Source organism: Leptidea sinapis, chromosome 5 (genome assembly GCF_905404315.1).
Source record: "Leptidea sinapis chromosome 5, ilLepSina1.1, whole genome shotgun sequence".
Lineage (NCBI taxonomy): Eukaryota > Metazoa > Arthropoda > Insecta > Lepidoptera > Pieridae > Leptidea > Leptidea sinapis.
This window is the reverse complement of record NC_066269.1, coordinates 3,522,038-3,547,906: the sequence shown is the minus strand read 5'-3', so window position 1 is coordinate 3,547,906 and position 25,869 is coordinate 3,522,038. Positions and strand designations below refer to the sequence as shown.

Sequence of the window (25,869 nt, the reverse complement as noted above, 5' to 3'; positions counted from 1 at the left end):
TACCGCAAATTCAGGCAACTTTAGACATTGGCATGAGTCAAATACAAATAATCTTGCATGAACAATTAGGTGTAAAATGTTGTTTTCCCGATGGATACCGCATTTGCTCTGTGAAGAGCAAAAAGCGGTTCGCGTTACTTGGTGCGTCAGAACTCTCGAAAGATTCCACGCAGGATCCTGAAATGCTGTATACAACATCGTTACAGGTGACGAATCCTGGATATACGCGTACGAACCCGAAACAAAAAACCAGTCACGAGATTGGGTGTTCGAAAATGAGTTAAAGCCAACAAAAATTGTTCGTTCACGGAGTGTTGCAAAAAAAATGGTAGCCACGTCTGTCTCCAAAACCGGCCATGTTGCGGCCGGTTTTGGAGACAAGCAAAACCTAAGCCCTAATGATTTCTATACTTTCCCTAAAATAAAGAATAAATTGCGTGGTCAGAGATTTTCATCACCTGAAGAAGCTGTGGACGCCTTCAAAATGGCCATTTTGGAGACCCCAACTTCCGAATGGAATGGTTGCTTCAATGATTGGCTCCATCGTATGGAAAAATGTGTCAAATTTCGCGGAAAATACTTCGAAAAGCAATAATACATTTTTAAATAGTAACTTCCTTGATTCCCGAAATTTTCAGTGCCGCCCTCGTATCATCCCCACCATCCGGATGTGTGGCGGTCCTCCACAGTGCAAATATATATATATATATAGATATACTAATAAATTATTAGTAAATACTATCACTGTCGTATATGAAATTGATTTAATAAAAACACCATATTTATTCACTCAGTTATTCATTCAGTTTCTCTATCTCTACTTATTACAACAGGATTAGTAATACAAATTAGTAACGTCATTCGATTATGAAAATAAGTTTGTAACTAAATTCATAATCGATTATCAATCAGTAATAGCACAGAGTAGGGATGGATATAAAGTAATGTCTCCGCTTCTAACAAAGAATATATAATATTTCAATTAATGCTACTACTGAGTTTTAAATGTTTTATGATCCAAAATATTTCACTCCTAAAATAGTGTCAATATTCTAAGATTTCACTACTTAATTGACATCAATTTTTATCCTGATGACATTGTTTTAATAACATCCGGCGTAATAAGTCCCTTTAAGCATCATATTTGAAACTCATAATATTTCACATAAACAACAGTTCAAAAATTCATCTGTTTAAAATTTTAAGGTTTTCTAGTGGCACATAAAATATTTACTACTTTTCTTTAATAACGTTATCAAGTTAATCTGAAGCATATCCGAACAGGAAGTCTATCTATCTGTCAAGTGTCAACACGTCACTGAACGACGACGAGTCCTGAAGATTGAAGAATTTGAGTCTTGAGAAGCGATAGAGGAATTCCGCTTTAGTGGTAGTTATTAGTGAGTTAATGTTTTAAAATGCAGATCCCAAATGAATACGTATCAACTGCTGAAGATGTTGCTGATCAGGTAATTTGAATAATAATTTATACGCAATATAATATTTAATTCAAATTCTAAAAAAAATCAGTAATTGTCACGTCATACTTAATGTTTCTGCTCTTAAATACCATTTAATATTTAATTTTATTTATGGGTTACTTTCCCCCACATTCCAACTTCTAACTTATCAGTTGCAGCCATATGTTAGTTAGAAACTTTGTCTAAATGTTCTACAGGTGGACTCTTCAACAACTGAAAACTAAGAATATATATAAAAATATTTTATTCTCTATACTCCTGATTGAACCATATGGGACATATACACCATATATTTCTATAGAACAATACATTTAATTTATATGAACTGTGTACATACATTAATTTATTTTTTAGTATACATAGTAAATTACTGTAAAAAAACTGAGATTAAAATATGTATATGGACATCATTACAAATTATTTTTTACCAGGGCAGGTAATTTAGTTTGAAAATAGATTGTTTATTTGTCATAAGTAGTGTTGGCACTATACCAGCTTGTGTTTGTAACTCTTTTTCATTTATTAAATAAATGTGTAAGTATAGAAGTCTACTGGTATTACAGGAACTGATATGCTTATCTTAATAATATCTGTGCAAAACACATCACAGTATAAATCATTTCTAATGAAAAACAATTTGACTTCAACATTACTTTGAAGCAATATGTAAAAGATCACAAAGCTGTGTAGTTAATATAATATATAGGAATATTACCAGGAATAAATAAGTTTGAAGTTGTCCTAACCCACTGTAGGTATAGTATTTTTGTCCAGATGCTCACCTCTATAGCTATCTATTGGTGAAACCCATCCTTAGGCTGGCTATGCATTAAATTTAATATGATTAAATCTTTACATGATAAAATAAAATAAAATGATGATTTTGTATAGTTCTAGGTATTTGCAACTTTTATTTTTAATAGTTGCTTAAGAAGATAACATACTTCTAGCCTTAATTTTCTTTTTGCCTTTGGCATACATAAAAATAAATAACTTTTGTATCATGTAAGTGGATCAGCCATTAACACTTTTACTGGTAACCTTAGAAAAATCTCTAATATAGCTGTAGGTGTAACTCATACTGTATCTAGACACACATGGAGTGTTATAAGTACAGCTGTATCATATCGTCAGCTTACTATAAGAACTCATTAACTAACAAAAACAAAACTGTGAATTAAGTCACTTTTATTTTTAGTAATATTGTTTTCCCTATATCATCTGAAGTATGATTATGTTAAAGAAAAGTAAAACACAATTATATTGCTGAATATATTTATTATTAAAATCATGTGAGTTTTTTAAATATTAACAAGTCACAATTAAAATAAAATACATACATACATAAATTCACACCTCTTTCCCGTAGGGGTAGGCAGAGACCACTTCTTTCCACTTGCTACGATCCTTACATACTTCTTTCGCTTTGTCCACTTTCATTATTCCTTTCATACATGCTCTCCGGTTTAGGGTACTCTTGACCTGGCCTTTTTTCAAGACGTCCCTGATTTGATCTTGAAACGTCCGCCTAGGTCTACCCCTTCCAACACTTTCATTCACACTGGCCTTATACACTTTCTTCGTCAATCGTTCTTCATTCATTCTCTCGACATGTCCAAACCATCTCAGCATACCTTTCTCAATTTTTGTCACAGCATCTTCTTTCAGACCACAACGTTTTCTTATCTCACTATTTCTTATCCTGTCACTCAGTGTAACTCCTATCATACTTCTCAACGCTCTCATCTCAACTGCATTTATTCTGCTTTCATGTTTCTTCTGCCATACCCAACTTTCACTTCCGTACATGAGTGTTGGAACCAACACCCCCTACAAAATTAATGAATTCCAAATTAGAACAGCTAGAAATATGTGAGTTTTTGCATTTTATAGAGCTTATCAAGACAATGTTCCCGCAGTTATTAACTGTACTTAATGATTTTTTGCCATTAGTGAGTTCTTGCAGTAAACCGACGGTGTGTAAATCACATATGCTGTGTTTTTACAATTAATGTGTTAATCTAGTAAGTCAAAAACTGTCTGTAGGGTCAGAATGTTAGGAACACAAGTATTGCAATATTTAGTGCGTTCCTTTATATATATATATCATACACAATATATATATATATATAAAAATGAATTGCTGTTCGTTAGTCTCGCTAAAACTCGAGAACGGTTGGACCGATTTGGCAAATTTAGGTATTGAATTATTTGTAGAAGTCCAGGGAAGGTTTAAAAGGTGAATAAATAGGAAAATGCTGCTAAATGAAATAAAATCAAATAAATTTGTTTTTCCTTTGATGTGTCCATACATAATTTCTATGAGAGAATTTATTGACGCATGGTTTGACAGTTCTGCTGTGAAACAATTTCATTACGACAGCAGGGTGCATATTTTATGAAGTAATTTCTGATGTTACGATATATTATTGACAAATTCATATAAAACATTATTTTATTTATTATATACAGAACAACATCTGTCGGGTCAGCTAGTAAAGAATATATAAATGCAAGGATATGTGACTGACTGACTTGAGCCAGGATAATGTTAATCTGCTAAGATTCATTTATTCCAAATGCTTGTACCTAACATAGTGTACAATGGTCAAGTTTCCTGTGTTATTAATATAGATTTGATATACAATAAGAATGAATAGGAACACTATGAGCAAACTTATCAGACGGCTATTATCAATTGTTTACAATATTACTTAATTCTTCATGTACATAGTGATAAGTTTCTAATGCTTTGCATAGATAATAAATAAGTTATTACTATTATTACATCACTGCTTTATTGAAATTGACAAATTTCTAATTAATATGATAATGTAAAACATATTTTTGATGAAAAAAAAAAAAGCCCGCTGAGTTTGTTGCGCCCATTCATCTCAGGCCTGAGGCATTCATTTTGGAATGGATGGTAGTTTTTTTTTTGACTTTCAATAAGTGATTTCACATCCTATTTTGAATAAAAATATTTGAATTTGAATGATTAAATTAAAAACAAAAATGTGGAGAAATCAGTCATGTTTTATATATTTGCGATTATCAATTTTAAAATTTGCCACAATCAAAGCCCCGTTATGAACTGATATAGCTTCATGACATTATATTACTGGAGTGGACTAATAATACATTATATAATATAAATTAGCAGGGCCGGATTTAAACTTAATGCCGCCGGTAATGGGCACCGGAAAAAAATCCGCCCCAATACTGGAATTGGGGCGAAACTTTATTATATGTTATATATTCTAAAAACATGAATAAATATTTGTTTTTTTCTAACAATTATAAATTTGGCACTTAGGGTGACTCATAATTATATTACATCAATTTTTTCACAGGCAAACATGTCTGACTTTTTGAATTGCTAATAGGTCGAATCTTCGCAATCTAAACGTTGAGCAATCTTGATACGACTTTAAGAAAAAAAAAAAATTCTCTTTCAAAATTTTGCCGCCCTAAAAAATTTGCCGCCCTGGGCACTTGCCCCAACTGCCCCTTGTGTAAATCCACCGCTGTAAATTAGCTTACGCACACTATGATTTAGTCGTACTTGCTTATTGGGTACCTACTTGGGGCGCACGAGAAAACTGGCGCCATTTTCACGCCAGTTAGCGATATACTCGTGTCTGTAATGAAAAGACCATCTGTGAAGGCCAAAATTAATGCATTAATGATTACAGAAAAAATAATTACTAATTTTACCTAATTAGTTACCAAACAACGAAACGGATATAAGTACATAATATTATAACCAATGCCGGATATAGAGCCTGGAGGCTTAGGGGCAACATAGGAGTGGAGGCTCCCTGGCCCCAAATTATTTTCCAAATAAAATGTACAATTTATTCAGTCGAGTTTTCCAATAAATAATTTATAGTTTAGACTATTTTGTTATTTAACAAACATAAATCTAATCGTAAAAAAGAATTATCTCAAATTAAAATTTAGCATTAACGAATTGAAACTTCCGAGCCTTATTTCGCCGAAACATCGTTGATGATTTCAACGAAATCCAGTCCCAAAAATGGGAAATGTTGTTTACTAGTCTGTATCTGATTTTTTTCCGGAGTCTATTGTGGGGCCCCAGTTTTGTGGAGGCCCCGGGGGCTGTAGCTCCGGTTTCCCTCCCCCAATTCGACCCTGCTTATGACTGGAATAGAAAAGGGGCGCGTGTCGCGGTGGACAATTACTACGCGTGCTTAAAGTACTAAGAACTACTTTTTACAATAAAATTGTAATGTCCATAAATTAACTATTGGAAATTATTGTTATTATACATATCTATTTGCAGTTGTAATAATAAATTGGATAATTTATTGAAGTAGGCGTTATTTTGCGGAAATCCATAATCATCCAAATGTTTTGAGTTTTCTTGAGTGTTAATTCCGCCAATATTCGTCTTACTCGTCCGTCGTACTCGTCTCGTCTCGTGCCAGAGTTTGGCGAGTCAATAGCTCCTGAGTATGCCTCGTGTAGAGGCGAAACACGTGTCGAATTGTTTGAAGACGAATATTGGCGGAATTAACACTTAAGAAAACTCTAGAACATTTGGACAAAATGAATAGTCTGTATGTAACTATTGATGTAATGGGGTGGTCACTCAAGTGAGCCTCTTACTCAACTTTTGTCACTTACTGTTTTAGGTAATACGAAAAGGGAAAAATATTCTACCAACAGTGGCTCGACTATGCCTGATTTCAACATTTTTAGAAGATGGACTTCGTATGTGGTTCCAGTGGTCCGAACAGAGGGATTACATGGATATGTCATGGGGTTGCGGAAAAATTTTAGCAACAATGTTTGTGGTAAGTAATTGTAACTAAAAACAACCAGTTTCCATTTATAGAGCAAAAAAAATATCACTTATTTTGAAAAAGTTAATTATAAATAAATTATTGTCAAATGAAAACCACAACCTGAGAGTTGAACAAGACATACCAAGATTTACGATCCATGCGATCCTCGAACGGTTGGCTCAGTTGGTAAGAGCGCGCGGAACCCGAGAGGTCGCGGGCTCGAGTCCTGCATCGTTCATAAAATTGGTTACAAATTTAATTTGTGTAGTTAAATCATTTATAAAATTAAAAGGCGTACAGGTTTTAGCAACAATTTATTTAAACCACCCTTGATTTTTTATTTCAGCAAACATTGTAAGTCATAAAAACATTTTCAATGGCATGGTTTGATTGCACAACACATATATTTTAAAGTTGATTTCAAGAAACGCATTATTCACGATATAACAATATTTCAAATACAATTTCTTGTACACTTTTGCTTGGATTTATAACATGATACTATGGAAATTTTATTTTCAATGCATTTATTGTTTCGATTTTATGTTTGTTTGTTCCACTTGGTATTTCTGCACCATTGTATTTTTACTTCAAGAGTCCAAGAGTTCTAACATGGGCATCCTGAAGCATGCAGTAAATTTTCTTTATGACAATTAGGATGCCCATTAGAATGCAGTGCCGCTCAGGATCCTTGAAAAAACCCGAAAACCCTGAGTGGCACTTCATTATAATGGGCAGGGCGTTTCAATTACCATTAGCTGAACCTCGTCTCATTCCTTATTCTCATAAAAAAAACATGCAATGTTAAGTCTCATTAGCTCAGTAATTTCACTAGCAACAGCGTCCTTCAAATCCAAACGTAAATAGTTCATGGCTAGGTTATGAGTGATCTCGGAAGGACAGAAGGATCACAAAAACCACCAAGGTTCGACTTATGAGGAGCCTTGTGTTTCCAATATTCCTCTACGGGGCTGAAACCTGGTCCCCTAGACTTCAAGACCGCCGCAAAATTGATGCCTTAGAGTTGTGGTGTTGGAGACGACTCCTGAAGTTCCCTTGGACGGCTTTCCGAACCAATAATTCCATCTTAAAATAACTGAAGATAAAAGAAAGGCTATCGTCGACTGTGCAACTACGAAGAAGTTCTGAAGTTCTTTGGTCACATCTCCAGAAATTTAGGATCGATTGAGCGGTTTGCACTATCGTGTAGGGCCAGGTGGAGGGGAAAAGAGCGAGAGGATGCTTACCCACGCGATGGACGGACCTTATCAAAAAAGTGACCCAGACACCTGTTGTGGAGAACTCCCGCAATGCTGCAAACCGTCAAAAGTAGAAGAGCATCGCGAGGGAGGCAGTGCGACCCATAACTGGGGGACCAACGGCGACTAATGTTGCGTCATCTTGGCAGCCACGATCACAAGAGTGACCGATTGAGAAGAAGAAGGCTATGAATAAAATATAGCCCTTAAATTCGTACTTTGATTCAACTCCAAGTGCGACAACCAATAGTTACTTAACCCAAGTTTTAAGAGCTCCAAGTTTTTCCAATGTCACTAATTCTGATCTGACCTTGAGTTGGCCAACAGTGAAATGATAATATGATGACCTGACCGCGCCGTTCTCGTCAGCGACAAGTGAAATCGACATTATACTTTCACTTTTGCCTGGATACATTAGGAAATACGTCTGTGGGCGTCTTTTAGCAATCAAATTGTGTATTCGCAATATTTCCTGGCTTGGTTCTAGAAATGGTAGGCTAAATAAAAAAGAAAGTATCGGAATACTATATTATTTTAGCAATTTTATCTAAATTTGCGTGTGCCAAGTATAATTTGCGTGCGACAAGTAAACTTTTCGCACTCAAGCAACAGTTTGATTTACGAAAAAACTCACGCGTAATTTTAAAATTGGCAAACCGGTCTTTTTCAACCGCAACAGCGAGCGCCAACTTTTCCCGCATGAGTAATACAAAATAATAAATAAAATTATAATTCATAATTTTTCCTGTCTTGTTTCTGGAAAAGGTAGGATAAATAAAATTACGAAAATTACGATAATTTTTCAAATCGAAGATGGCCGCCGCTTAAAAGTATGATAACTACATTATGGGTATCGTATCCGAGATTCTCGAGGGTGCTGAGAACGATTTTGTGATCATTTTTCAAATCCAAGATGGCCGCCGCACAAAATTATGATTTCAGCAATATGGATATCGTACCCGAGGTTCTCTAGGGTGCAGAGAACGATTTGGTGATCATTTTTCAAATCCAAGATGGCCGCCGCACAAAAAACACACTAGTGCTGTAAAAAAAAGGTTCGCTATAGTACACAAAACCTAGTTCTGCTAGCACCCTGTGCTATTAGAAAATGTAATCACTAGTCTGTCACTGTTTAAATTCTAGAGTAGATCTACCACGAAAACAATCCGTTAATTCGAGTCAATCATATAAAAATTTAGAATTATGTTTTCGAGTTCCTTATACTTATGATCATCAATTTAATAATTATTTTGTTATTTTTTTGCGAACCTTGAATTTGAATCATAACATGAAGGCTAATAAGTTTTGTTTCCTACTTTGGAGGAATGTAATTTTAAACATGAGAGGCGAAATCGTAGATATCTTAATATATATAAATTACGTGTCACGTTGTTTGTCCGCGATGAACTCCTAAACTAATAAACGGATTTTAATAGAGATTACTTCATGGAATGCAGTTAATACCAACTTGAGAGATTTTTTAGTTTTTATTTCGGTTTGGGACCCATAATTATTTTTATTTTCATTATTTGTTTTGTATGGACATATTTTCTATGAGAGAATTTAGTGAAACACTTTCATTATAACAACTTACATTATAACAGCATTTAAAAAATTTTTTTTTTACAAATTTGTCTGTCTGCCTTTTCCGACTAATCTCTGAAATGGCGGGACCGATTTGACGGAAATTTTATTGGCAGGTAGCTGATGTAATAAGGAGATACTTTTATTTTAGAAAAATAAAGTAATGTTGCAATGTCCAAGAAACGGTCTAACACTAAAAATAATTTATTTAATTAATTAATTAATTAAAACAACGTTTGCCGGGTCAGCTAGTTTGTAGTATAAACTAAAAATAAAACCACACTGTAATTAATTATAACTATACAATATGAGCAAAAAAGCAATATGCATAAATTTGAACAAAAACATTAAATTCCTCAAAATCAACTAAAACATAAACAATTACAGTGATGGGGTCACTTCTGGGATTAATATACAAATAAAATTTGAAAAACAAAATTTTATGAACGATGCGGGATTCGAACCCACGACCTCCGGCGTTCCGCGCCGGTGCTCTAACCAACTGAGCTAACCGTTCTGTTCAGTTCATAAAATTTTGTTTTTCAAATTTTATTTGCAAATAAAACATATTGTTTAATGGTTATTAGTTATTCTTAACGTAAACGGCCGGCAACGCTCCTGTGATTTCTCTGGTGTTGCATGTGAATGATCTCTTAAAATCTGGTGAACTTTACCTACGTTTGTCAAGGAATACCTACTGGCTATAAAAGGCATTTATTTTCTCAAAATTGATTCCTTTAGAATTATTTTTGATGTCATTTCTAATAACTACAAGATACTACTACCGCTTCGGAAACAAATGGCGCTCTGAGAGAGAAGAAGCGGCGCAAGAAACCCTCCCAGCATTTTTTTTGCGCTCTTTTCAATAAAAATATACACTATTGTACAGTCATTTCTATCGCTATAAAATAATCACAATCTAGTCCGATCATTTAGATATTCAGCAGTGGAGCAATAGGATTTACGACAGAGCAGTTATTATAAAACATTTAAATTTATTTATAGATAATGCCTGAACAGTGGTAGCTCACCGGTAGATTTTAAGAAACCTCAAAAGCTACGAATTTTTTTCATGTTTTTTTTGGAATAACATTTAAACTGCGTAACCGATCGATTCCAAAAACTAATCAGCTCTGTACGTCAATGGGAGAGGCCCATAGGGAAATTGATTGTCCAATTCTGATGATGCGTTTGTTTGCAGATAATAAACCTGTTTGGCCAACTCGGCGGCTGCGTGATGGTGTTGGGGCGATGGAAGGTGGACATCGCGTGCGGAGTGCTGTTCTTCATCGTGGTGTTGCAGGTATGTGCCTGTTTGTTCAATGAATACAAGAATCTATTTTGCTAAATGATACACTAACAGCCGTTTCCAATATACTATCTACAGACAGAGATAAAATACTATCTTCTACTGTCAGTAATTAGCTGTCAATAATCTGAAGCTGTCCCAATATACCCGATAAGTCATTCTTATCGCCTTATATTGGGACGCGTGAATTGCAATTTCCATACAAACTCCTATCGCTGGTAAGCTATACGTCCTCCCATTGACAGACAGCGTATACGGATAAGGTGAGTTACCGCCGATAAGTTGATTGGGACAGAAAAGTCAACGATAGTTACGGTTTTTATCTCAAGTAGGCTACAACCGGCCGTAAGTGATCTCCATAGTTCATAGCTGCATAAATTTGTTGGATCGTCAGATTATCATTATTATGAAAAATTTGACTTCAGTGGTGCATCATGGTTATTAGTTCTTTTACAAATGAAATATATTTATTTTTTTGACGTCATGTAATCTAAGCTGAGCACCATTAGGTCCTCCACAGTGCGGTTTTCAAGGACCTTTCTTCCACGTGCTACAAAGCTGTGGAATGAACTTCCCTGTGCGGTGTTTCCGGGACGATACGACATGGGTACCTTTAAAAAAAAGCGTGTCCGTTCCTTAAAGGCTGGCAACGCTCCTGTGATTCCTCTAGTGTTTGCAAGAGAATGTGGGCGGCGGTGATCATTTAGCACCAGGTGACCCGTACGCTCGTTTGTCCTCCTTTTTCATAAAAAAAACCCTGTACTAACTGTAACTAATAATAAATTAATATAATAATTAATTGTTTTCAAATCTATGTAAGCTTCATTGGAATTATTTTGCCAGTTTTTATTTCACGAAGAGTGCAGCAAGCAATGTTATCGCAAGTCTGCAGAAAGATAATGAAAATATCACACGAGCTAATAATAATTGCGCATTTGGAAATGTTCCCAAATATAAAGAGCGTGTGACAATAGGTAATTGATTGATAACATACGAAGTTAATTATTGCGATGTGATAAATTTATATTTAAATGTAAAGATATACATAAGTATGCAGAGTCCCACTCCATTCCAGCCAGTTAGCTTCAGACATACATGCTTTTCAGGATATATACTTTCTTAAGTCCATTCTCAATTCTGGGCTTCCTTCAGGCAGGAATTTCAATTTAACGAAATAATGTTTATTTGGTCTTTCTGTCATATCTAAACAATCCAATGCATACGAAAAATTGCCTTGAAATTATGTATCATAGTGGATACGTTATACTGACAATAGACATGATGTTCGTATTATATCAAATTGTCAGGTAGTACAAAGCCATATCTATTTGGGATAAACTGTCACGATAACCGGGATGAAATTTAGAGGTGTGCTACGACAAGTTCTGAAACTGGTTTGAAAATGAATGAATTATCAAAAATACAAAGATTTGTGTAGTCAGGGGTTTGGTTATTTCAATATTTCTATACAGAACCGAAACATGGTCTAACCGTTAGAAATAGACGACTTTGAGATGAGGTGCTGGAGATGACTACTGAGAATAAATTGGATGGCACTTCGCACCAATCAATCCATTTTAAAAGAGGTTCGTATCACACAGCCTCTTCGTCTGTGAAGTGAATGCGATACTTGGATATGTAATATCAACAAAAACAGCGTTTGATAATTCAAGGTTCTATGAAAGGCAAGCACTCTCGCGGTCGGTCACCTAGACAGGGGGTCAAAAATGTCACTGATGATGAACGACTAAGGAATTGTCCTAAAACAACGAGATTATTGTGCGATTAAAGGATGCGACCATCGCGTGATCGCGCGGTAGCAATTTCTGAGTGTCCTAATAGAACGCGAATACGCGATGACAATTTAAGACCCCATAACACACCCCCAATCGACGCGACGCGATCATAGCGCGAACCTCAGTTAGGACACGTATTCATAGTTAATAGGTTTAATCGCGCGTTCGAATAGATTTTTAAAGATTTTAGTCGCGCGAACGCCTGCTAGGACACCTATTCTAGATCAATATGTTTGTTCCTCGACTCGTACGATAGTCGCATCGCTAATTCGCGCGATGGTCTCGTTATCGCGCTGTATTAGTACAACGCCTTAGGAGGAAGGAGGCTATAAATTAAATGGTTTCCTTTTTTAGATGTGCAAATTTTTGTTTTGATGCATAGTAGTGTTAACTTAATCCAATTTGATTGAATACCTAAATATTTACAGACGTTCGCGTACAGCATACTCTGGGACTTGCACTTCTTACTCAGAAATCTAGCGCTCATCGGCGCCCTACTTCTGGTGCTTGCGGAAGCGAGAGCTGAGGGCAGAAGCCTTTTCGCCGGCGTACCTTCCCTCGGAGAGAACAAACCCAAGACTTACCTTCAACTAGCCGGAAGAATTCTACTGGCGTTCATGTTTGTCACCCTGCTCAGATTCGAAGTATCGTTCCTGCAGGTATGTTGATTGCAAATACAGTAATGGAACACAATTTATATTTTGTGTATTTTCCAATATTAAATCAGACTCACAGTTATCAAGTAGATGAAATTATTTTATTTCTATTATTATGTACTCACAAAACTCGTCGATTTTAGATTTGGCGATTTGCCGATAGAATCTACAGGCACATATACAACTGTTGCAGTGCCTGCCAATCTCCCCTTCTCCGATCACGTTTCGAGTGCACGTGATGATTATTCCCAACTACCCGCGATTTATATTTTTCAGCTACCCTCAATTTTTATATCCGAAGAATATAATACCAAAATCAAATAATTCTACCTTTGTTATACAAAATAAAACCTTACTATATTTCTCTTTATTCTGTGATAACGAATAGCAAATTTGGTGGTCCGTTTTTCCAGATTGTTCAAGACCTGCTCGGAAGTATTCTGATGATCCTGGTGACGGTGGGGTACCGCACCAAGCTGTCGGCGCTCATGCTGGTGCTTGTGTTGTCCGTGCTCAACCTGTACCACAACGCGTGGTGGGCGGTGCCCAGCTACAAGCCCCTCAGGGACTTCCTCAAATACGACTTCTTCCAGGTATGACTATGAATTTAATTCTTCATGCATCTTAGATTGTATAAAAAACTACGTTTAAAAAAACCGACTTCAAAAACTGAAAAGTATCAAATAACTAAAAATTTAATTTAATACACCACATAAGCAAACCTTTTCCTTTTAAATTAATAAAATACTATTATTTATATGTGCTACCTATTGATAGGTTTTAAGTCAAGAATTACGTAAATCGGATCATAAATCTCAGAGTAATCGGTGTACATACGTAAACGTACCTCCTCCTTTTTGAAGTCGGTTAAAAATTGGGTAATGAACTTGAATATCAAGTAGTCTTTGACGGAGGCTATTCATTCAATTTAAAAATTTAGGACTATAGAATATAAGACTTCAAGTATTTTAGATTATACCGTAACTACATATTATAGATATCAAAAAACTTTAAACTGATATCGAAAGTATGTAACCTAAGGAGTTAAATTAACTCGGACAGGCGACTAGTCTCGGCTGCGCACGTTTTCAATAGTTTTGTCTTCCCAAGATTGCTTAGCGGCCGTTTAAATACTGTGTATGGGCACTCTAGTATTAAGTTAAAGCATACAAATTAAATTTCTAACCAAAATTTATGAACGATGTACTATTCGAACCCGCGAACTCTCGTGTTTTGTCCGAGCGCTCTTTCCAATTGAGCAAACTGTTCGAGTATCCACGCATGGGTCGTAAATTTTTGTATGTCTCGTTTAACTCTCAAGTTGTGGCTCCATCTACACGATATACTTTACAGTTGATAACCTGCTCCACCCCCATATTTGCATATTAGGAAATATATATTGTGTTAATACCAGTGGGCTCCTTTGCACAGAATGCCGGCTAGATTGTGGGTACCACAACGGCGCCGTTTCGGCATGAAGCATAAATGGGTAATAATTACGGTTTCGGTCTGAAGGGTGCCGTAGCCAGTGTAATTAATTACTGGGCAAATGAGACTAACATCTTGTGTCAAGGTGACGCAATTGTAGAGCCGCTTAGAATTTTTGGGATATTTCAAGAATCCTGAGCGGCACTGCATTGTAATGTTTTAAATTCAATTTTTTTTATTCTAAATACGATGTGACATCACTTATTGAAATTCAAAAACTACAACCCATTGTAAAAATAATGACTCGGACCTGAGATGAACGGGCACAACAAACTCAGCGGGCTTTTTCAATTACCATCAACTAAACATCATACTTGTCTCATACCTTATTTTTATAAAAAAAAAAATCCTGTCTATAATATTTATCATTCTGCTTTCAGACTCTATCAGTGATTGGAGGACTCCTAATGATAGTGTACTTAGGACCAGGCGGTGTCAGTATGGACGAGCACAAGAAAAAGTGGTAGGGGGCTCGGTGGCCCGGACAAGACGAACTAAGTTGCTATGTAAGGTTGTTATATGGTGCGCTCGTTTCGGTTCCAGCATTGAAGTTTGTAAATAATACTATATGACGATGACGGTTAGTGTGCGCGTCTCACTTTGTCTATTCCTTGTGTGTCTATGGCGTGTGGCTGTTGGGATCAATTTTTATACATTTTTTTAATCGGGTAACAATGGATTAATAGAAGTAAAATATAATAGTTTAACTATGAGTATAAGCTGTGATCTATCTTCCTACCTACTTGTTTTTTTTTTTGTATACTTTGGCGTGCACATTAGCGTTTTTATAGCTTTTATACAATAATTATATTATGTTCCATAGTTTTTACAAAAATAATTGAGTAAAATTATACATTATGTTTTAAATATAAGTAAAATTGTTCGGTTTTACAATACAGACAAGTTGTCTAAAAATTAATTGGTGTTGTTAGCAAAAATATGTTTATATATCTTTGTAAAATTCCATCATATTGCAACAAACAAATTAGTGTTGTGAAATTATTTACTATATCCATTATGAATTGAAACTTTATTTATTAGAACATTTTTCCACTTTTATTTATCATAATTAATGAAGTAAATAATTCACAAAATATAAATTGGTGGTATTAAGAAGTCATGTAAAGATTTTTAGAGCCTTGATTAAATCAATTTTTGATCCTTCACAGATAAATTTGAATGAAATTCATTCCTTTCTTATTGTTTGTATCAATGATATTCTATAAAGACAAATCACGTCGTATAAAAACTAAGCCGAAATATGGAACATGCGCTACAAATTACATTATAATAAGCTTCGACTGCTATATCTATACATTGCCGCATTTACTCCAGTTGTTTAAAATATTCTTGGTCAATAAGCAGCAATGTAAAGCATTTATTCCGTTGTTTGATTCTAACAGTGCCACACTACTATGGAGAAAAGTGTGCTTACACTGTGCACACTTTTACCGTTCCGCTATCAGACTGAGAATGATATGTCCTTATATGTGTATAGAATGTCATTGGTTTTTATAACACTAATAGGGTTCAATCTTTAACTTAATTATGTATGTGCATGTATGTGGGGAAAGTAATGTTTTTTATTTTAATTTTGATTTTCATTACTTGTATTTAGGCAGGGGTACCCACTAGGGTTTAGTCAAGGCTTCTAATTTTCAATTGTGTTGTTTTCTTTTAAGTTACTTTTATATATAAATGTACATATTGTTCAAAAGACATGATATTTTTATAGTATTTTTATTTAGTTATTTTTCAGGTTAAATATTAAAATTGCAAACTAAATATTATGTGTACTTTGATTTTATACCACATGGGCAGAGACATTTGATCGCCATAATGTTTTGTTGTTGTTTAAGTCATAAAATGTTTTTAATGGAACAGTTTATTTGTAAACTATTTAATATTAAACAAGATTTCATTTACTACTTGTGTTTACATTTTCTTGTCTATTGATGATCGGCGGTATTGATCAACCTTAATATTATCTGGTTAAGCCTTTAGGTAAGTATGGACAAAAACTTACAGATATCACACGAGTTGAATGCAGAGTACAGGAATGCGATAGTGCTGTGACCTAATTATAATTGATGACCATAATCAATGAGTGTCAATAAATTTAAAATAAAATCAAAAATTATTGTTCTGCATTTCTTCAAAACACAATATGTCTTAGCAATGAATAAAAACTTGTTTCTTTTGGAATGGAACTGGATGGACTCGGATCAGTCATTATTTAAATTAAATAATTAACAAAAAACGTAACGTCCCAAATACCACAGTGTCTGAAGATGTAGGTTTTCAACCTGTGTTGCCAGGGATGACTTACGGTATGCAGACGTGGTCGCTAACGATGGGCCTTATGAGAAAGCTCATGGTCGCTCAGAGGGCAATGGAAGGGGCTATGCTCGGTGTTTCCCTGCGAGATAGAATCAGAAATGAGGATATCCGTAAGAGAACCAAAGTTATATAGCTCAAATTATTGCGAAATTGAAGTGGCAGTGGGCAGGACACATACTTCAACGGACAGATGGTCGTAGGGGTAGTAAAGTCCTAGAATGGCGACCACGTAGTGTTGGTGGGCCCCCCACAAGATGGACCGACGATTTGGTCGAGATCGCCGGAATACGTTCGATGAGGGCAGCGCAGGACCGACTATCGTGGAAATCTTAGGGGTAGGCCTTTGACCAGCAGAGGACGTCTCCCGACTGATGATGATGATAAATTAACATGGGATCGTAACTTGTAAGTATTAATGCGATTACATGATTAGCGTACGATAACTGACGGCACAGCACTACACTGCAGGCGCGCGAGGCGAGGCGTGCGGACAGCGGGGGAAGATGCTTCGCTCTTTAGGTACCCCAGGCCGCGACTGCATTCAACTTGCGCGATATACAAATATGTGCATGCTCCTTTCCATCACTTCTGAATTACGCTTTGTATTTTCATCAAAATATCTTCAATGAGCAAATAGTGTTCTCAATAAAGCTTGCAAAAATTACCTGTTGGGCTAGGTTCGGTAATCTTCTAACACATAGTGAAATATTCTGGAAGAAAGATAGAAAAAGCAGATATCACTAATTTAGGTCTCCTTGTTATTTATTAGTTCTTTATTATTCTAGTTATAATAGCTTCAAATTGTACTACTCATAGATAATTACGCAAAGTTTACTCCAGTTAGCACTATAATATTCACCACATATTGCACATAATAAAGCTGCCTTGTCGAACAAAGTATTATATTTCTAGCAAATTATCAGATCTTGTTTATAATCTTCGTAACACATCAGATTGAGAGCAAACAAAATAAATGCCCATCTTTATCACAAAGATCATTGGCCCACTACCATTTTCTTCTAGTAAGAAATTGATCAACGCCACATAGAACCGTACTCACTAATCCCTTTTTACTTTGTGGCAGTCACTTTTTTCTTATCCTTCTCCGAGATATATTTAAAGATTTTATTAGCTAACTGTCTGTATTTCTCAGCATGTATGCTATCGGGCAACGCGTAAATGGCTGGCTTGCCACTGTTAATGCTCTCACACATGTTCGGATCAACTTCGAAGCTCTCTATAATCTCTAAACCCATTTGTTCAGCGGTTTGTTTGGTTTGATTTCCAAATATATAGTTCCTTGTTCCACATTTATTGCATATTGCATGGGACATGTTCTCAACCAGGCCTATGATGGGAACTTTGAGTTTTTCAAACATGTTCACCCCTCGTTTTGTCACTTGTAGCGCTGCAGATTGTGGAGTAGTGACAACTAATGCTCCTGGAAATATTTGATTAATCTTTAAGTTAATATCTAATGGATAAGTGGTTATGTATCCACTTCTGAGTTACACAATGAAAAATTGGTGTCATCTTTGATTTAGTCTTTTTATATGGAATAACAGTAATGACCAAATGTTACTTCTTGTTAAAACTCGTTATTTACATAGAACCCTGCAATCATACATTCTATGGTAAATATACCTAGTACCTATCTACTAATCCAGACTTAGAATATACTATTCAATCTATAATAAAAAAAATACTAGTGTAGAAAATGGTGGTGGATGGTACAAAAAAATAAATCTTAACCATAGACATAGAATTCCAATGCGAGATCAATTTTGATTTATCAATGTGTGCGTTAGCTAGTTGAATATTCAAAATACTATGAAGCTAAATGCCAAGCAGCGCTCGCATTCACTTTGCGTTTCTATTTTGTCTATATACGGTAGTACATTGTAAGGTTATGTAGGTTTTAATGCTGTATGCCTCATGTCACTTCACCAGTAGGAGGCTCGTCTGCACAGGGTGCCGGCTAGATTATGGATACCACAACGGCGCCTATTTCTGCCGTGAAGCAGTAATGAGTAAGCATTACTGTGTTTCGGAAAGGCGCCGTAGCAAGTGAAATTACTGGGCAAATGAGACGGAACATCTTATGTCTCAAGGTGACGAACGCAATTGTAATGCCGCTCAGAATTTATGGTATTTTCAAGAATTAATTATCATCAGCTGAACGTCCTGCTCGTCTCGTCCCTTATTGACATAAAAAAAACCCACAATCTTCAACCAGTACAAGTGTAAGAAAAATAGTGTGGTGACATCCAGACTTTTCTGGTGTTACCATAACTTTAGCTGCTGAACAGGATTGTTTTAAAAGTGTGATAAATATTAATTATAATAAAAAATAAACTTTCTGGTGTCTATACATAATTCGCCACAACCAGCTATTCCACTCAAATTAATCAAGTTTTATACATATAAAAGTACACACATAAATTAAAGAAAAACTTCCTCGCGCTATTTTACGTTTGTAGAAAGAACAATATTGTAAAAAAGAAGGTATTAAATACAACCAATGAAAATATTATTATGTCACATAATTGATATAAATAATGTGCAATTAAATATAATTATTTTAAAACTTGTATAATTTGTAATTTAATTTAATTACCGTCCATGGTTTGTGGTTCGGTAGAGTTCATGTTATATGAGCTAGAAGAGGCCCAAGCTTGCCAACAAGTAGCTGAAGTATGATACCAATGCTTTAGTTGACCAGCTATCATCAGGGTGTCGAACTAACGCGCAAAAAGAAGTGTAACTTAATATATATATTTATATTTACCATCAATAGGTAAGTTTTGAGCTAGTGAAAGATGTGTGTCGCCAGTTCCTGGAGGAGTATCCACAATCAGACAATCCAGAGGTCCCCAAGCCACATGCCTTGTAAGTCTGTCTAATGCTTGCATCACCATTAGACCTCTCCATACCACTGCATTTTCACCAGACACGAGCAAGCCCATTGACATACTTCAATACAGAAAAAACATTATCACTACATTGTATAAAACAAAGTCGCTTCCTGCAGTATGTCCCTATGTATGCTTAGATCTTTAAAACTATGGAATGGATTTTGATGCAGTTTTTTTTTTCATAGACTCAGGATGAATGTTTATATATTGTATAATACACGCATAACATAGTAGAGTACCAAATTTGGCAAATCTGTTAACTTGGGAAATGTTGAGTCCATTTTCTAGTCGGAGGTATATGCCATAATAGAATGTGCGGAAATAATTCTGAATAAAGGTACCATCAGCAAATGTTTTACACAAATAGTCAGGTGGCTCTGCCAGCAGGACTATATAGAATACTCTGGTACATATAAAGAGTTACCCTTTGATGGATCCCACGACATGCAGGAATTGAAGGCAATGAAAGTGCTGATGAACTTGTAAGAATTAATGCTTAGAGCAATCAATTTGGGCATTGAATCATTCTGTGGTTTCTCAAGTAATCTTGTTAAATTATCTCTTCATACATCATATGTCCACAAGAGTGTAATAAACTCTGGAGCAACACTCCGGGTTTCACCCATTCCGAAACTCTAAGCCAAGCCTTCAACAAAAAGGCTTTGCTTGAGAATTGCATCTCACTGCACAAGATATTATAAGATTCAAGAAAAGAATCAATCTTAGAAGTGAGTATAGTTAACAGTAGCTATCACAATAGATTATATTGGTTGCTGTGAAAAATGGCTACACTCAACTGTACTGATTTACAAACCATAAAAGCTCCTTATCATCACATGTTGGTAGGATTTTATTTTGTTGGTAAATGTGCATGTGTGGCTACCATACTATTGTATAATCTAATGGAAGGGTAATAAATTAGAATCAGTTATTTTTCAGTTTTTTTTAAAGCTTAAGACATGAGTCACTTCGATGTCAGGCATTCTAAAACCAGGCTTTTTGCTAGAAATTTCTTGCCTCACACAGCCACTTAGTGGAATGAATTACCTGTGACTGTTTCCCAGAACCAATATGACCCAGAGACCTATAAGAAAAAAGCATACTTCCACTTTAACAGCTGGCATGGCGTCTCTTAACACCTGTTACGGAAGTTCATAAGCAGTTGCCCCAACATTTCCCATCACATAAGGCTCTTGCTTGTTTGCTGCCTCTTACATAAAAAGAAACCAACCACTACCACCAACTATATATGAAAAAAGACATTTATTTTCTCAAAATTGAGAAGAAGCGGCGCAAGAAACTCTCCCAGCATTCTTTTTTTGCTCTCTTTTCAATAAAAATTAAACAATATTGTACAGTCATTTTTATCACTATAAAATAATCATAATCTAGTCCCAGGCTGCCATCTTATAAAGCCTACTAGAATTAGTTACAAGCAATCCCTTATTTCTAGTGTTATAATGTGTATACCATTATTTAAGAACATACCATTTGACACCATAATTGAGAAGTGGTTCTATTAAATTGTCATCGTTAAGCATGGGCTCTCCACTTATATTCATCATGAGAGGCACAGAGGGTCCAAATACATCAGCATCCAGTAAACCAATTTCCTTATCCGGCTCAATTACCTTCATTGCACATGCAAGATTGACTGAAATAATAATTCATTATATTCATAATTATTTTGTGAATGAAAATACACAAAATGTCAGGATATTAACAGATATAACTATGAAAAAGAAAAAATATATAAAAAATGTTTTTTTGAGCGAAAAATTACTCCAAATAATGGCATACCTGAAAATAATACTATCCCATTCTATAGTTTTCATGTAAATTAATTATAAGCTACTGTATGTACTTTATTATGCACATGTTAAGTTATGTGAGAGGATCTCAAGATGCAAATGTAAGACATAACTTAGTTAAAAGTAAGACTACCTAGAGGAACTAACATTACAGGAATATTATTGTACTTCTGCCTACCTGCAGTTGTAGTCTTGCCTACACCACCCTTTCCTGATGCAACAAGAATAATACTCTTAACACCAGGCAAAGGTTTTTTCTCAGGTAACCCTTTAGCCATCACCTTGGATCTGTGTTCATTAAGGTGCGCTTTATCATGCTGAAGACGTATTGTGTAGAGGCCGCTTAGATTCTGAAATAAAATGAAAGTACATCTTAACATGTTTTTGAGTAATTTTATTTACATGATTATGATATGAGTAATTAATTGAGTATAATATTGTTTGTACTTACAGTGTTAACGTTGGACAGCAATCTTAAAACACGGGAATTTCTTTGCATCTTGAAGCAGTTCTTAAACGGAGTTTGAACAGCAGTTTGTTCACAAATCGTTATTTGAAATGTTTAATAAAATAGACATATAAATTATAATACCTTTTACCTAGCGGATTCTGTGTATTGCATTAGATTGGAAATAGTAAACACAACTATGCAAGTGCTATTCTGCTAGTGATAATTGATAACTTGATAAGGATACCTATACCTACATACCGTGTTATCTGGTAACTCGAAACTGTCAATTGTCAAATAACATATGATAAGGCATAGAATATTGAATATTCTAAGCCATAAGGTATAGTAGTTTTGACTGTGGATCCGTTATACTAATAGTAGTAAATATTATGCATGATAATATGTATTACTTAAACCTGGGTCACAGTGGTCAAACTACACATATCAAAAAGTCTATGCAACATGCATGATATTACAAATTTACCATTTTTATTAATTAATTTCTAAGTCTTTATTCACTCAAAGTGCATAGGTATGTAAACTTTTTTGTTATTGATGACATACTGGCTGGTTGTAAAAAAAAATCGATTATGTTTTGTTTTCTTCATAAAATTAAATGAAAGAGAATTTGTTTGAATTTAAGGGCGTTTTTATTGCTACGTTTAGTCTTCATTTTATAATTTTACCAACCATTTAAATAAAGTTAGCGACAAAATTGAAGTGTTAGATATTCTTTACGTCATGGAGCGACGTCATTCAACGGCAATAATTGAAATGCAGAGCTGTAGCGATGTTGCAATCGCCTCTTTCGACTGTCTACAGCTTGAGACATTCATCCATCGGGTGTTATGTAGGTCGTTGGTGAGAGAGCGTATCCATGAGCGCATTTGGCTGAAGGGCAGCGGCATAAGTGGCAATGGACCAGTCACTAGATTTGCCGATGCCCGCCTTGCAATCTCATCCGCTGCATCATTTCCCAACGAACCGCTATGTCCCTTGATCCATTGCAGAGTTACCCGGTTATAAGAGGCAACTTGTACCAGGGTTGGTGACACTCGTGTATTAGCGCTGAGTTGAAGGTGGTACCCTTCAGCGCTGTTAGTACCGCCATACTGTCAGAAGAATTCTGATTCTGTGGCCATGTACTTTTCAATACAATTCAAGTGGTGTTTATGTAAGTCCCCAAACTGTGCGAAATCGACTGCATGAGTACGGCCTGCGAGCTCGACGCCCAATTAGGTGCCCACCAATACGTCACGGGAATCGCGCTCGTCTAAATGAATGGTGTAGAGAACGCATTTTTTCCGATGAGTTGCGATTCGGGTTTAGGCCTGATAGAAGAAGGGTGCGAGTGTACCGTTGGCCCGGAAATACTGTAAGGCTCAGGTGCATACAGGAAGTTCGTCCATACAGCGGCTCCAACAGTTATGGTGTGGGCGGGTATTATGAAGAACAGGCGAACTGAGCTCGTTTTTGTAAATGGAAACATGAACGCTGAAAATTACGTTGAGGATATTCTCAGACCTTATGTCCATCCATTTGCACAAACCTTTGGCTCCAATTTTACGTAAATGCATGACAATGCGCGTTCACATACAGCTCGGCGAACCAGTCAATACTTGGCACCGGAGAACGTCCGGGTATTGCCCTGGCCTGCACGAGCACGCATGGGACATGCTCCAGAGACGTGTTTTGAAGGACTTGGACGGAGTGACAACAACTAAACAGCTGAAGGATTTGCTACAATTCCATTGGGAGCGAATACCGCAAGATGACATAAACAGTCTCCTTAATTCAATGAATAATCGTTGCTGACAAGTTCTGAATAGCAGAGGAGGCCATACTTTGTATTAAATTATTCGATTCTCTCACAATAAATTAATTTTTTTTAGAAATTTCATTTTGTTAAAAAAATGTTTCGTTGCTTATGTACCTTACTTTCTGCAGTATATTCTAATATTGTTAACTTCTGTTATTATAAGAACTTATAAAGACAACAGCTGTTATTTTTACACCCTAAAAATATTATTTTAAAAATAAAATACAACCTTATAATGTGAATAACCATTCTAAAACTTAAATTAGTAGATGTTGCTTAGACTTTTTTGATGTGTGTATTTTCGAGTAAAACAACGCTATCATTTGTAAGCAATAAGCTTCATAATATTAGTCTGTGAACGCTATAGACTTGCTATAAATGTGAGCAAAGTGCGAACAACAATAGCCAGCCTAGCGAAACGTGCAGTCGTTGATAGATTGACAGATGACGGCTATAATCTTGTAAAAAACGGAGATAGCCGAAATCTACTACGTTTTAAACAACTGTTCGCTTTCAAACTTAGCCAGATTATACTTCGTTGCCAATCGCCATACTGTAAATAGTACTACTATGTAAAACTTATTTCCAATGACTGCTACATAGTATGTATAAAACAGAGTCACTTTCTCTGTCCCTGTATTCCTATATATAATTAAATCTTTAAAACTACGCAACGGATTTTGATGCGGTTTTTTTTAAATAGATAGAGTGGTTGAAGAGGAAGGTTTATATGTATAATACCATTAATTAAATAGTGGAGAAATACTGTTATTTTTGAGGTTTCTAATGTGATGTCGTAAATAATTAAAAAAATCCGCTTACATTGGAAACGCAGGCTGAACCCTACGAGATTTATCAAAATAATGTACTAAGTATTGAACACATTGAAAAGGTCTACAGAAAACTCCGCTATGGTATATTTCTATCTCGGATATCCTACAATAACATTTTATTGTCATTTACTTTTTACAACATATAATGGCTAAATTTCGAAGCGATTTTTCTAATACAGCAATAATCCTTATTTAATTAAATACCTTAAAATTATTATTGATTTAATATAGATCTATATAGCCCTTTAAATGACTTAAATGAATATTTTCGAAGATATTACAGTTTTAAAAAATGCGGGACGCAGCGTTTGCGGCGGTTCCGGCCGGCCGGGTGGGCGGGAGCGTGGGTATAAAATAGCGCTATAATATATTAATTGTTGTAAAAATAAAATAAATAAGTAAAAATGTAGTAAGTAAATAAGTAAAAATGTGGTGAATGAATTTAGATATTCCAAATAAGTGTTAAAGTTTTCTAGTTTATAAGAAAAACTATTGTTGGAGTACTGTCAAATTAAAAATATTTGGGATTAAATTGCGGGTATTGTTTATAAAACGCCAGGCACTCCAGTGGTTTTGACTGACCACGTGATCAAAGTATTGCGAGTACCATACCTCGAAAACGCCAGAGCTCACAGTAGAATATGGCGGCGATTTATGACGTCATATATTTCCCTGGGGTACTGCGGCAGTATACTGGCAGTCCATAACGGCACGAATTTTTCTACAGTGATAGCACTGTGCACTGCTCGCAGTTGAACATACCCTTAGTCTAACTATTACAGTCTTAGGCCATCGTGGGAAGAGAATACCAAGCGGAGTTTAATAAACTATGTGATTAGGGAGGCACTTACGCTAAAGAAATTTTTGCTTTCTTATGGCTAGCTTTGACACCTTTGAGCTAACGTACGAGACAATCTGACGAGTAACGAACATATTTTAACCGTTTTTGCTTCCGTTACCCATAGAATATTTTCTGTTATCTACTGTTTTTCTAGAAGTATTGGAAGCCCTAAACTGTTTACTAATTTCTAATCGGATTTCTGTTTTCAATCGGTTTTATGAACCCATATCTACTTTTTCTACCTGTGGATGATTTTAAAGAAATACACCTTTAGAATAATGGTTACAACAACAACAAAATATATGTTAAGATTTTTGCGAAGACACTGATTGACAATTTAGTTTTTCTTTAAGTAGTTTCCGACTAATATATAATTAGCATTTGGTTTTCTAACTCTGCACATCCTTAGCAAATACACTGTTGTAGACGTGCGCGCTGTGCGATAAACTAACGATTTGTTTATCGATATTTAAAT

General features: G+C 35.4%; 2 protein-coding genes across 2 annotated transcripts; one reads left to right on the top strand and one right to left on the bottom strand.

Moving 5' to 3' along the window:
• The first annotated feature begins 1,300 nt into the window (after positions 1–1,300).
• On the top strand, positions 1,301–16,309 carry LOC126964478 (surfeit locus protein 4 homolog). The gene is made up of 6 exons (XM_050807607.1): positions 1,301–1,469; positions 6,140–6,301; positions 10,337–10,438; positions 12,669–12,899; positions 13,310–13,489; positions 14,765–16,309. The coding sequence occupies exons 1-6, from the start codon at positions 1,419–1,421 to the stop codon at positions 14,849–14,851; spliced, it is 813 nt and encodes a 270-aa protein (XP_050663564.1). The 5' UTR covers positions 1,301–1,418; the 3' UTR covers positions 14,852–16,309.
• A 1,159-nt stretch (positions 16,310–17,468) lies between these two features.
• On the bottom strand, positions 17,469–22,149 carry LOC126964477 (iron-sulfur protein NUBPL). Its single transcript, XM_050807606.1, has 5 exons — positions 21,902–22,149; positions 21,629–21,800; positions 21,128–21,293; positions 19,513–19,697; positions 17,469–18,165 (listed from the first exon to the last, which is right to left on the bottom strand). The coding sequence occupies exons 1-5, from the start codon at positions 21,947–21,949 to the stop codon at positions 17,795–17,797; spliced, it is 942 nt and encodes a 313-aa protein (XP_050663563.1). The 5' UTR covers positions 21,950–22,149; the 3' UTR covers positions 17,469–17,794.
• Between the last annotated feature and the right edge of the window lie 3,720 nt (positions 22,150–25,869).